The sequence below is a fragment of the Zootermopsis nevadensis genome, unplaced genomic scaffold (genome assembly GCF_977971745.1).
Source record: "Zootermopsis nevadensis isolate Lab colony 2312 unplaced genomic scaffold, Znev_1.0 Znev_ptg000006l, whole genome shotgun sequence".
In the NCBI taxonomy this organism is placed as follows: Eukaryota; Metazoa; Arthropoda; class Insecta; order Blattodea; family Termopsidae; genus Zootermopsis; species Zootermopsis nevadensis.
The window spans coordinates 8,204,611-8,217,384 of NW_028259138.1; the positions used below are offsets into that span (position 1 = coordinate 8,204,611).

The 12,774-nt window shown below is 38.0% G+C and overlaps 1 protein-coding gene across 10 annotated transcripts in view; it reads left to right on the forward strand.

Annotated features, from left to right (window-relative positions):
* Positions 1-12,774, forward strand: part of LOC110837546 (limbic system-associated membrane protein) — a 421,660-nt gene that overhangs the window by 306,960 nt on the left and 101,926 nt on the right. For all 10 annotated transcript variants that reach the window (XM_022079800.2, XM_087343651.1, XM_022079782.2 and 7 more), the window contains one exon: positions 1,611-1,754. In XM_022079800.2, the coding sequence (XP_021935492.2) occupies positions 1,694-1,754 (61 nt within the window). In that variant the 5' untranslated portion in view covers positions 1,611-1,693. The remainder of the gene's footprint in view (positions 1-1,610; positions 1,755-12,774) is intronic.

A 12,774-nucleotide genomic window follows, 5' to 3' on the forward strand; every position in this document is an offset into this window, starting at 1 on the left:
TGATGCTGACCACTCACCCCCATCTAGTGCCGAGGTCAAGGAACAGAGGAGCTATACCCCCTCTCACCCCAAGCGCCTACATGGCGTATAGTGGGACAAACTTTACTTTACTTCTGCTCTGATTTAAAAGGTATGTACATGTGGATACAAAGATTGTATTTAAGGGTTATATCATTTGTGTTTCTTATATCTGTAGCAAGAAGAAATTAATTCAAAAGTAATTTGTATTGACGTGAACCCTTATTTTCTATAACCAAAAATATTCATTAAGTCCCCGTTAAACGCAACGAAACTTCACGAAATTAAAGACAATGCAGAAACTACGATGTGTGGTATTTATTCTACTCTTACGTGAAATGGCTTTTAGCTTGTGTTGGTTCGGATTTAACAGAAATTAACAAGTTCTTGGCTGGAAACAGTAAACACTCCACTGCTCGACAAATTGAAAACTTAAGCCGTTGTAACGTACTAGCCATTGGAAACAGGCTCTGCGTTTAATTACGATAGCGCGCCATGCTCTTATGTAATAAATACACTGAATGTTAATTTACATAACACAACTTGACGTTTCATGTGCTGCAGATGGACTTACAGATGAGTTTCGCCTTTCTGGGAACCCGCAACTGTCTACACAATCCGGAAAATTTATCGCAAATTGAATTGCTAGAATGACGTACTTATCTGATTGTATCCATGAGAAGAGCAAATGACCATCTCGCTCTGATCTGTCTTTGCACAGGAAACGGACAGAACGGTTACAATAGTTTTCATGCATATTTTGCTCAGTTCAAAGTTCCTCGTTATACACTTCTATTAAATGTACGTATCTCTCAGCGATGCAGTGAAGCATGAAATTTTGCTGAGAACATAAGATATTTTGTCTTTTTCATGGCGGTGAAGATACCGTTGTCAGTCTCTTAGTTTGTGACTGCTTGTGAATTTGTACCAACGTTTCGGAGAAATCAACATACGTTTCATTATATGCTCTCAGATGACGGGTGTTCCACGCGAATGGTAACTGTTCTTGTAAGAAGTAACATTTATCAAAAGACATATACGATGCGAAAATTGAATTCGAAACATATGAAAGGAGGCGATCGTGTCCTGGTTTAAGTACTATTACAGAAGTTTTCTGGAGTGACTGAGTAATAGTACAAAACCCTCAGTCAAAACAGCCTGTTTCTGAGCAGAGACTTGAACCCGGAACCTTACTTATACGAAATATGGTTACTAACTAGTCGATCGCGATGTTCATTGTCGACGTCTTATGACATGTCATTTAACAAAAGACAGATACACGACGAACGTTGTTAGTTATGGCATGTGTCGTTCCCTGAAATAAGGTATATACAGAGTGATTCAAAATTCCCTGTTTACCTGTAAAAAAGCAAATTTTTACCTCTGTAGCATTGCACAGCTGGTTCAAGGACTGGTTAAGGTACAGTCACGTGACAAGACACGTTCCACCAGCTAGGACGTTTATGTTTGAGGGACTTTTGAATCATCCTGTACAACAGGGACTGTTGTAAAATGTACCCATAAGACTATGTACGTTGGTAACTGACAAATGAGCTGCATGAAAGACAAAGCCTATTCCTTTGTCGTTTCAGATCGTGCATAAAATGGTGCGGGAGTGGTCCAGAAGGACCTATCGACCGGGAGATACAGGATAAGATTCCGGGGCGTCCACACCATGGACACGACTTGGTGGACTGCGCTGCTATGGCTACTGTCGGCAGCGCTGGTGGCTGCAGGTTAGCGTTTCATTCTGAGGAAATACATTTTTGTTACTGTTATTACTATTACATTTAGTAGTACTGTCTTTTTTGTCAACATAATCATCATCATTTATTCGTGGATACAATTACTGGCGATCTTGAGTGCAAATTTCATCTTACTAGGTTATCTGCAAATGAAATAGCTAACAGCTGATAAATATTAGAAATAATGGCAGTGTAGGCCAATGATTAAACACATCTATGGGTCAATGTATGATTTTAATTAGGAGATTTATGGTTACAATTTTGTAAACATTTTCCGCTGATTAAAATTGTGGTCGAGCTACAGAGTTTTAGAGTACTCGTTCAGAAACTAACGTCGACTGAATTTCGGGAGAAGTGCTGTTGCTGTTGGACCTACGATAGCTGCAAAATGATGATATTAAAGGAGCTAACGGCCATGAAAATTTAAACTGTGATTACGTTGCCTGCAAGATCGTGTGGTCATCAATGGTTACCAGTGTTTCAAAGGAATCTGATTTCTCCACTTTGAAATACATCTAATTTTAAAACAGATTTTAACGGATTAGGGTGTAGTGTTGTCAGAATTCGCCCGGTTCACAATAACACTCAGTGACAGGTTATTTTGGACACGATAGTAAACGTTTGATTTCTATAAAAGAGAAGGGGCATCTTGAATAACTGAGCGACTTCTCGATCCTTCAAAAAATAGATTCCTCGATGAAACTATAGAAGAGTACAAGGTGACTTCTTATTTCGGCTCAAATAAAATTAAATCGGACATAACAACATGCTGACATTTAACAGGTTTTAATCTCCGATAGTTGTTTTTGGTGTACCTAGGTTATTATTATCAATATTAAGTACCAATTCGTATCTGAGAGTTGCTGTTTTCGAGACTCAAAAGCCTGGCGTCCTTACTCAGATATTATTGCCGTCCTCAGTACATCGATAAAAATCCTAACTTAAGACTTAAAACACGATGAGAGACTTCAGTCACGTTAGCCGAACACGTGACAGAAGTTTTAACTGAGGACCTCTCGAATATGAAACAGAACGATAACATCATGGGTTTAACACCAATAAAGCGAGAAGTCACCTTCAAAGATAATGATTACGTTCAGGCCTATTGATTTCATTGTTGGTGTATTTGACGGAAAATTGCCAGTTGCAACGTTTAAATGGTCTCGAATTTTAGGATGGTTATAAGTTATGATTTGGGAACGATGTGGACTTATTCGACGCACGTTTTAAGGTACTGCGTCACTTGTGAGGACCTGAGGAAAATCACAGCATACCTTAGCTTTAATAGTCGCCTTTCGTTTGCGATTCGAATATGGTGCATCATCTGCAGGAGAGCCACCACAAAACCAAAAACGTCGATGTTGTGATTACCCTGTGATATGGTGTGTGACTCGAAAATTAGAGTTACGTAACTTGTGGAATTTTGTCGTGGATTCACCTGAAATATTTACGAATTGACTCGACTCTTTGCATCCTGTTGTGTAATCAATAGAAATTGTTGATAATAAAACCATCTAAAACACCATTCTTATAGAGACATTAGAAGCCACGGTGGTCTAGCGGTTAGAACGCTGGCCTTGTAATCCTGGGGTCTCGGGTTCGATTCCCGGCGGTGCCCGAATTTATAACTTGTGTTGGGCAAGGCCGTGGTCTAGGCAACACGGAGTTTACCTCCGGGGCTTCCCCGGTTTCTCCGTGGCATCCCAACAATTACTCCATTCACACACAGAAGAAGGCAATGGCAAACCACTTCTGGATCATCTGCCAAGAAGGTATATGAACAGGTCCCAGCCCGAGAAAAGGATGGAAGGATCCTGGACCTGTCGTCAGACATAACACTAAATAATAGAGACATTACTCCTAAATAAAGATTCTCTAATGTTACATGTTTCGATCTTACATAGTCATCTTCAGGTATATATATGTACGAAATGTACTTTGAGTGTTCCAGGATCGCAAACGCCTGTAATAAAAATGTCTACATGTATTTTGGAGAGGAAATATTAACATCCAAATTAGACTATTATTACTAGTGTTTCTAATCCTGGGGACTCAAAGGGCATTTAGTACATTTCTAGTATCTACCTGAAGATGATTGTGTATGTTCGAAACATGTAGAAGTATAAAATGTTTGTAATGCCTCAAAAATTAATGTTGTGTAGAAGGGATTGTTATTAATGATTGATATTTTATGATGTGTGAATAAAAGGGAACGAATTTATAAGGGAATTGTAATTTTCTGCGCGTTGCTATCTTTGGCTGAGGCTTTCAGTTTGCAGTTAACAAGCGTAAATACTGGAAACGGTTATTAGTTTTGGTCAATTAAATGGGAATTCATGTGATACAGCCTGTTGACATGTGTGTAATTAAGCAGATGCTAGCCATAATGGCAGCTGGATGAGTTTGTAGATTTGTAGGCACTAAAATATTTATAAGATGGTACTTCAACCTACTTCCTTATTCTATTAGTATTACATAATTATGTGTGTGCCTCTCCTATCCACTAACTTTTTCTGTTTTTCTCCTTTTTATTTTCTCTTTGCTTTTTTCGCTTCACAGTTTTAATTTAGTCTTTCTACCTGTTTCTTCATTGCTTTTGTGCTTTCGTTGTGTTTATTAACGATATATTTTCATCATTCTTTTGTATTTCAATTTTCACCGACTCTTCTTTTCTCTCTTTCTTTTCTCTTTCTTTTCCTATTTTCTCTTAATTTTCCTCTCTCTCTTTATTTTTCTCGTTCTTTTCTCTTTTTCTTTTCCTATTTCTTTCTTTCGTTTCCTCTTTCTTTTCTCTTTCTTTTCTCTCTTTCGTTTCCTCTTTCTTTTCCCTCTTTCTTCTCTTTCGTTTCCTCTTTCTTTTCCTCTTTCTTCTTCTCTTTCTTTTTCTCTTTCTTTTCTCTCTTTCTTTTCCCTCTTTCTTCTTCTCTTTTGTTTCCTCTTTCTTTTTCTCTTTCTTTCTCTCTTTCTTTCTCTCTTTCTTTTCCTCTTTCTTTTCCTCTTTCTTTTCCTATCTTTTCTCTCTTTCTGTTACTGTTTCTTTTCTCTCTTTCTTTTCTTCTTTCTCTCTTTATTTTCCTCTTTCTCTCATTCTTTTCTCTTTCTTTCTCTCTTTTTTCCTCTTTCTTTTCCTTCTTTCTTTCTCTCTTTCTTTCTCTCTTTCTTTTCCTCTTTCTTTTCCTCTTTCTTTTCCTCTTTCTTTCCTCTCTTTATTTTCTTCTTTCTTTTCCTCTTTCTTTGCCTCTTTCTTTCCTCTCTTTATTTTCTTCTTTCTTTTCTCTCTTTCGTTTCCTCTTTCTTTTCCCTCTTTCTTTTTCTCTTTCTCTTCTTCTTTCTTTCGTTGTTTTTCGCTCCTTTTTTTTTCTGTCTTTATATTGTTTTTTCTTCGTTTCTCATTCTCACTTTGATTATTTCCCTTTCATCTGTTTTTTATTTTCTCTATCTTTCCTTCTGTCTTCTCTCTTCGTATTTCTTTATGTATTTTAAAAGATGAGCTTAAACTAATACATTAAACTGATGCATTATTGGACATCGTTAATATGTGTGATCCTTTCTCTAAAAATAAGTGGTCGGCCACACGCTACTGCCACTCTTACTGACGTCACGGTGACGTTTAGCGGGCTAGCTGAATCCGAGGCCCAGTTTACACAAACACTCGACCTGAGGCTCTGCTCGCTCGACGTAACCTCAGCTCCCGATTTCAAGTGCGACCGGAATAAGAAAACGGAAAAGCTACTTTAACTTCAAACCTACACAGTCGATATAAATTCAGGTCCCTGAGGGACGGCACTGCTCTGACCCTTGCATGTCGAGTCAATATTTGGCTGGCGTGTTTACCGTTATTCAGTTATTTCCATTTCCTTCCCCATTCCTGTGGAAATGCAGCCACGTGGTTCAGTGTTTGGTAAAGTGCACATAAATAATTGTTGACTGCTGAACGAACTTCCAAATTTGTAGTCACAGTAACTGAATTACCGTTTTTACGAGAGTCCTGAAAATGTTCACATACAAATTCCAAAACACAAAGCTGATTTACGTTTGTAAAATTGTAAGCTCAGTTTCTTCTGTGATTTTGAAATGCCTTCTTTCGACAAAATTTCTCTAAAGGGATTTAAAACACGTTAGTTCCCCCCACGTTTGGAAAAAGAAATTCTTACGTGTAAAGCATGAACATCGAACTTGGAAGTCAAGTCCTTTCGTCCGTAAGGTAGTTTAATCTCGAACGACGATGGTCAGGCGTTGTTGGTGTTGTTAGGTTGCGCCCAACGTAAGCCTTGTAAGCCTTAACTAGCTGCCTAACAACGCCTGGCTGATTGGCTGGCTGGAGTTCTGTAGCTATACATTTTATCTCATCAGTTCTGCTGTGTCTCAGTGTATGGAGTAAAACTGAACTATGAACGTAAGAAAGAAGACATTTTATGTTTTATTTATCAAATTGTTAGCGAGGCTGGACCTACACACAGTTTTTGGAGACAGCTGTAAGTTAAAAAATCATCCTTCTGTTATGTAAGTGGTATGTTTTAAAAATAGTCTTCCTTTAACAGTGAAAAGTACCCATTATAATTGCGGAGTTGTGATTAGGTCATAAGGGACATTTAAAGATGCCTATCATTTAAAATTAAAGTTCTCTGACTTAAACTGCACGCAACGAGTTATGTTACAAAATCATAGCTTGAACCGAAAAAATCTGTCATCATCTCACGTGGTCTTCTTTCCATGGCGATGAATTCTCTGTAGAGCCTCAACTTGATTCCGCTCTTTCCTAATCATGGCTTCTTCTTCTTCTTCTAACTACGGCAACCTGACAAGTTACTGCTTTTACAAAGTAATTCTTTTTGGAACTACGAATCACGATGTTCTAATAAGTCTCTGTATTATGGCTCATCGGAAGTATATGACCGACTTCAAAGATCTTTCTACTACAGGGCAAAAGAACTCTCAGTATCTTAAATATTATAAGCTTATATCCTCGATTTTATAAAGCATTCACTTCATGATAAAGTTCCTATGAAAATAAAATGAGTGAAATAGCTCTTCAATGTAATTTATACTTTATACTTCTGAAGATCCTGCCACGGTGGTCTAGCGGTTAGAACGCTGGCCTTGTAATCCTGGGGTCTCGGGTTCGATTCCCGGCGGTGCCCGAATTTATAACTTGTGTTGGGCAAGGCCGTGGTCTAGGCAACACGGAGTTTTCCTCCGGGGACTTCCCCGGTTTCTCCGTGGCATCCCAACAATTACTCCATTCACACACAGAAGAAGGCAATGACAAACCACTTCTGGATCATCTGCCAAGAACGTATATGAACAGGTCCCAGTCCGAGAAAAGGATGGAAGGATCCTGTTCATATGGACCTGTCGTCAGACAGAACACTACAAATAAAACTTCTGAAGATGGCTGTCTTCTGGGTTGTTGCGCCATGTAGTCTGGTAGAAGTTTACCGACGTTTCAGAGGTCCTTGCTGCATCTTCAGTTTTTCCTCACTTCGTGTACACACTCATAGAGAAAGACTAAGGAGTTAGTTTTGTTTTTATTATTATATAACAAAACTGTTTATATTTTACTCATCTCTATTAATTTGCATTGATATATGATCTCGATATTCATGTATTATTAATGCAGATTTATTTTTTAGCTTACGATATGTCGTGTATATTAAGTACAGGCCACTTTTATACATTATTGCTTGTGCGTTATAACTTAGATGCGTAAAATGTCTCTGAATAATCATATTATCTGTGGATACAGGGAAGTTATTTGAAAAATCATTGTATATTACCGTCGATATTATATTAAAGCTATAATTCATAAGCTTCCTAAAAATAGAATGTTATGCCGACACTTTTCAATATAATAACACAAAGTTATACGCATTTAACACCTATCCATGCTGGTTACTTTTTTTTATATTAATATAGTGGTCGAAGTGTATAATTGTCATTCACCGTCATCAAACGCTTTTTAAAACGTCAAGCTGTATGTATCATGGCGCTGGGAGATCTGGTTATAATGGTGATAGTCGGATAACTTAGGTGTATTAGGTCAGGCGATTTGTAATTTGTGCCTTACGCCACTTTCGAATATGACTGATAGCAATGAGTCCTAAATTTTCGAAAAATGAATAGGATGATTGCAGCTCATTCAGAGATATTTCAGTGGTAAAGCAAGAGCTATTTAGACGAATATAAATTCTGACTATTCCGAACAAATATTTTGATTATTGCTTAAATTGAGTATACTTTATTTATAATGGAAATTTATTAATAGTTTGTTTTGCACATTTAATAATAGCTGTTCAATAAATGTTTCTATTATGTTTAACTTTTAATATTGGTAACCGTCGGCAATGAGGCACACGTTATATATATATATTTCACTCAAAATTACTTGATTTAACAACCTGAGTTCCTTAATCTCGACCGCGTAGTTTCAGAATTTGTCTGCAGATCTACGGTTCTTCTTGCTGATGATGTCGCCCACACATCTTTCTTTCTAAGCCGCACTGCAGGCTCTTTGCTCGAAGCAAAAAGTACAGCAGTTTCCACCCACTCTTTTATTCGTTAAGTGGCCCATTAGCGTTGTCGCAGCCTCTTATAAACAAACACCCGTTTTCTCGGCCCCAAATAGCGTTTGTGTATTCAACGCATTTGACTAAACAGTTGTATTCTTGTAGAAATATATTTTTTAACAAAGACGATTTATTACGCAGAATTTTAGATGTTCTTCTCATGTTTCGACCTTGATGAAACTGGGAGTCCATACCTTTATTAATTCATTCTATTATAATTTTCTTTGTGTTGTCTTTGCATAAATGTTTATTTAACAACGCTCCCGGTTACTCAGAGTATATAGAGTGGAATGATACAATGATTAATAAATAACGGTGTGCAAATAATATAGAAGGAAGCGATCATAATATAATTTGAGTTTCTATTCGCGGTATTTACCTGAGAGCCTGAGAAAAATCATAAAGTGCCTCGGGATATCCGATCTCCGAACCCAGATTTGAACCTGGGATAAGTATTAGGTGCACTAAATACTCTGAAAAGGTGGATGCCTTATAGGTAAGTCGTTTTCGTCCGTTCTTATATTTTCCTCGAAAACTACCGCTTTTTCAACTTTTACGGATTAGATCTTGTGGCCTGTTTTAATAAATTAATGCTTCTCAAATTATGAAATCGTTTAGATATTTGATACAGCTCTATGGAACGTTAAACTACCCGACCCAAAATCTCAACGTACCCAGGGCAACACAGGATAAACGCTTTGTTTAGTTATTTAACTGTAATATTTAGCGCTTAAAATAAAAATTGTTGGTATTGATTTAACTTTGATTCGTATCAATCCGATACATAGGTATAGACTGTCGCGAATAGAAATTTGTAATTATTTTTTAAAAGACGGCTTATTGATCAAACGTTGGCAAATAACACTACATAACCTATTAATGTATTTTTCGGCATTTGTAGGTCCATATTTAACTAAACACAAACTAAATACCGGTATATCTTTTAAAGAATAATGTTACAGTGGAGGGAAACAATTAATAGATATCATGTTATTCTAAGATTTACTTTTTGTGTTATAATTCCAACTACTGTCTAATCTCCCAGGAAGTCAAATATTTTATGTTTCCCGACAAAATTTCTTGATATATTTGTTATTTACCCAAACATGCTACATCCTTCTTCGTTCATAACTCTTAACATTATTATGTGATAAGCACAAATTATGAGTGTGTCCAGAAGACAGATATCTCCAAGAATCCAACTATTCTTGGCTTTTCAAGTATAGAAATTATATGCTACCACGCAAATAGTACAATGGAACCTCGATATAACGCGGGTTTCGTTGGACAACTTTAGTACCCGCGTTATAAGCTACCGTGCTGTATGTGAAATTGACATTTATCTAATTTTTGAATCCCTAATATTATGTATATTTATAAAGTGACTAAAATACGTGAAACTTAAAGTACATTTCAAACTTATGTTTCACGAATGCTACTGGCACAGACCACTCTAAAACATTTAAGTCTCTTTACGAAAATAGTCACGTAACGTGGTTTGTTGGAACTTATGACTGCGTTTTTTTCAGAACATATTGCTTAATATTAACCAGATGCAGCAAATGAAGTTATTCACTATCAATCTGTCGTTCTAACCCTGTCATCACTTCATTAATATTTTCTAGCATTTTGCTCAATTTTGGTACCACTTCACAGGAATCATCACCATTATTTTCTGAGTCACTGGCTCCAAGTTCGTCATTTGTCTTCCAATTTTTCACAAAATCAATACAGTCTTATAATGTAACCAAAACATTTCATAGAAATTTGTACGATGTAAAACATATGTAATCGTATGTGAGGGGGGGATATGATCATACCCGCGGTATATCGAGGTTCCACTGTCTAGAAAAATGTTCTTAAATATACACCATCCGCGAAAGATTTGCATTTAAATATCGATCCATAAAACAAATGCTTTACTTTTTCTCCAGAGACAATTCAAAAATCCTTTTCCAGAAATCTTGCTCATTCATTTGGGTGAGCGAAATAATAAACTGAACGTGAATAGCTCTTTTATTAGACAGAGTTACTACTCAACTCTGCCAGAGATGGTTATGAGAACATGATCCAATATTAAGCTAAAACTATTTTTTAGAAAAGAAACAGATCGAACTTTTACTAGGATATTAATTTTCTACTTGCCCGGACTCCTAATAAAAATAGTCCACTGTTCAGGAACATTTTGTGATTACAAAGTAGAGAAGCGTAGTAAGTTAAATTCACATCCTCAATTAACAATATACATGAACGTGTGATCTTTATTTTCCAAGTTTAATGTTTGTTCCGCTCCATTTTAATGTGATATCGCTTAAAGCCTTGGTGAAGAAGACTGATTGCCTTTGGCTTGTCAGTTGTGAAAAGATGTAAGATAACAGACACCGGGCTCGGTCAAGGCCGTAAAACCTGACGGACGTGACTTCGTTGTAAGGTGAAAAACGTGTTTTCGGCTATGACAAGTTGCCGCTAGGTCACAGCCTCAATTTACTAAATGTGGGATTCAGGGGCTAAGCGTTCGTGTTATCCTTGTTAACCAGGCTAACACGAAAAACAAAGTCTTCTGCCTTACTTTTGTAGTTCACTTGTACGCCATGCGCTAGAACACAACAGGAATAATCAGATGAAATGCATCGTTAGCCAGCGAGGCGCTGCTAGCATTGTTTCTCTCGGGGCAAGCGTGACCCTCAGCTAGCTGGCCATCAAAGCCTAGATGGCTGGCAGTAGGTAAACATTCATTTTGTCTCATCTCTTCTGTTGCGTTTTAGTGTATGATGTACCACTCAACCACAAAATTAAGACAAAATAACTTTTATTTTTTCAAAGTATTAGCAAGGCAAACATAGATGACACGAAAATTCCGCCCCTGTTTCCAGCGTTCACTGTGTAGTCTAAGTAACTTAAGCTTCATCCAAATAAGTAATTATGCTTAAGACTTACAGGTACGAAGTTCGAGTCCTGTCTGTATCCTGTCTGTCCCAACACAGTTACAATTCATTTAGCCTTCTATCCCGGGCTTAATTCTGGGATAGGAGGTTATAAATTGGCCACGATCCCTTATTCCGCAGTCATTATAGTCCACCATGTATCTAATTCATAGTTAAATAGCCTCTGCATTTCATACACCATCGGTAAATAACCAACCATCTTATCAAGGTAAATTTACTGAGCAAGTTGATGGAAGCAGTATGACCACTGAAACGTTGGTTAACATTGACCATACTACACGGCACAACAACCCAGAAGACGGAAATCTTCATACTTATCGCCCTGATGATGGAGGCAGTATGACCTCTGAAACGTTGGTAAACATCGACCAGACTACACAGCGCAACAACCCAGAAGACAGAAATATTCATACTCGTCGCCCTGATGATGGAGGCAGTATGACCTCTGAAACGTTGGTTAACATCGACCAGACTACACAGCGCAACAACCCAGAAGACAGAAATCTTCATACTCATCGTTGTGATGATGGAGGCAGTATGACCTCTGAAACGTTGGTTAACAACGACCATACTACACGGCGCAACAACCCTGAAGACAGAAATCTTCATACTCATCGCCCTGATGACGGAGGCAGCATGACCTCTGAAACGTTGGTTAACATCTACCAGACTACACAGCGCAACAACCCAGAAGATAGAAATCTTCATACTCATCGCCCTGATGATGGAGGCAGTATGACCTCTGAAACGTTGGTTAACAACGACCATACTACACGGCGCAACAACCCTGAAGACAGAAATCTTCATACTCATCGCCCTGATGACGGAGGCAGTATGACCTCTGAAACGTTGGTTAACATCTACCAGACTACACAGCGCAACAACCCAGAAGACGGAAATCTTCATACTCATCGCCCTGATGATGGAGGCAGTATGACCTCTGAAACGTTGGTAAACATCGACCAGACTACACAGCGCAACAACCCAGAAGACAGAAATCTTCATACTCAGCGCCCTGATGATGGAGGCAGTATGACCTCCGAAACGTTGGTAAACATCTACCAGACTACACAGCGCAACAACCCAGAAGACGGAAATCTTCATACTCATCGCCCTGATGACGGAGGCAGTATTACCTCTGAAACGTTGGTAAACATCGACCAGACTACACAGCGCAACAACCCAGAAGATAGAAATCTTCATACTCATCGCCCTGATGATGGAGGCAGTATGACCTCTGAAACGTTGGTAAACATCGACCAGACTACACAGCGCAACAACCCAGAAGACAGAAATCTTCATACTCACCGCTGTGAAAACCTCAAATCATACTGAGAACCCTTCATTTCTTGCATGGGTTTAACATGAAAACTGAACGTGTTTGTTTGTGTTGTTAAATTATCACCAACGTCACGGGTAAGATCCGTGGCCTGTCCCGGCTTTAAAGATTAGTTTTCCATTATTTCTCGAACGTCGCTCGTATCTTCGAACCTTCTGTTA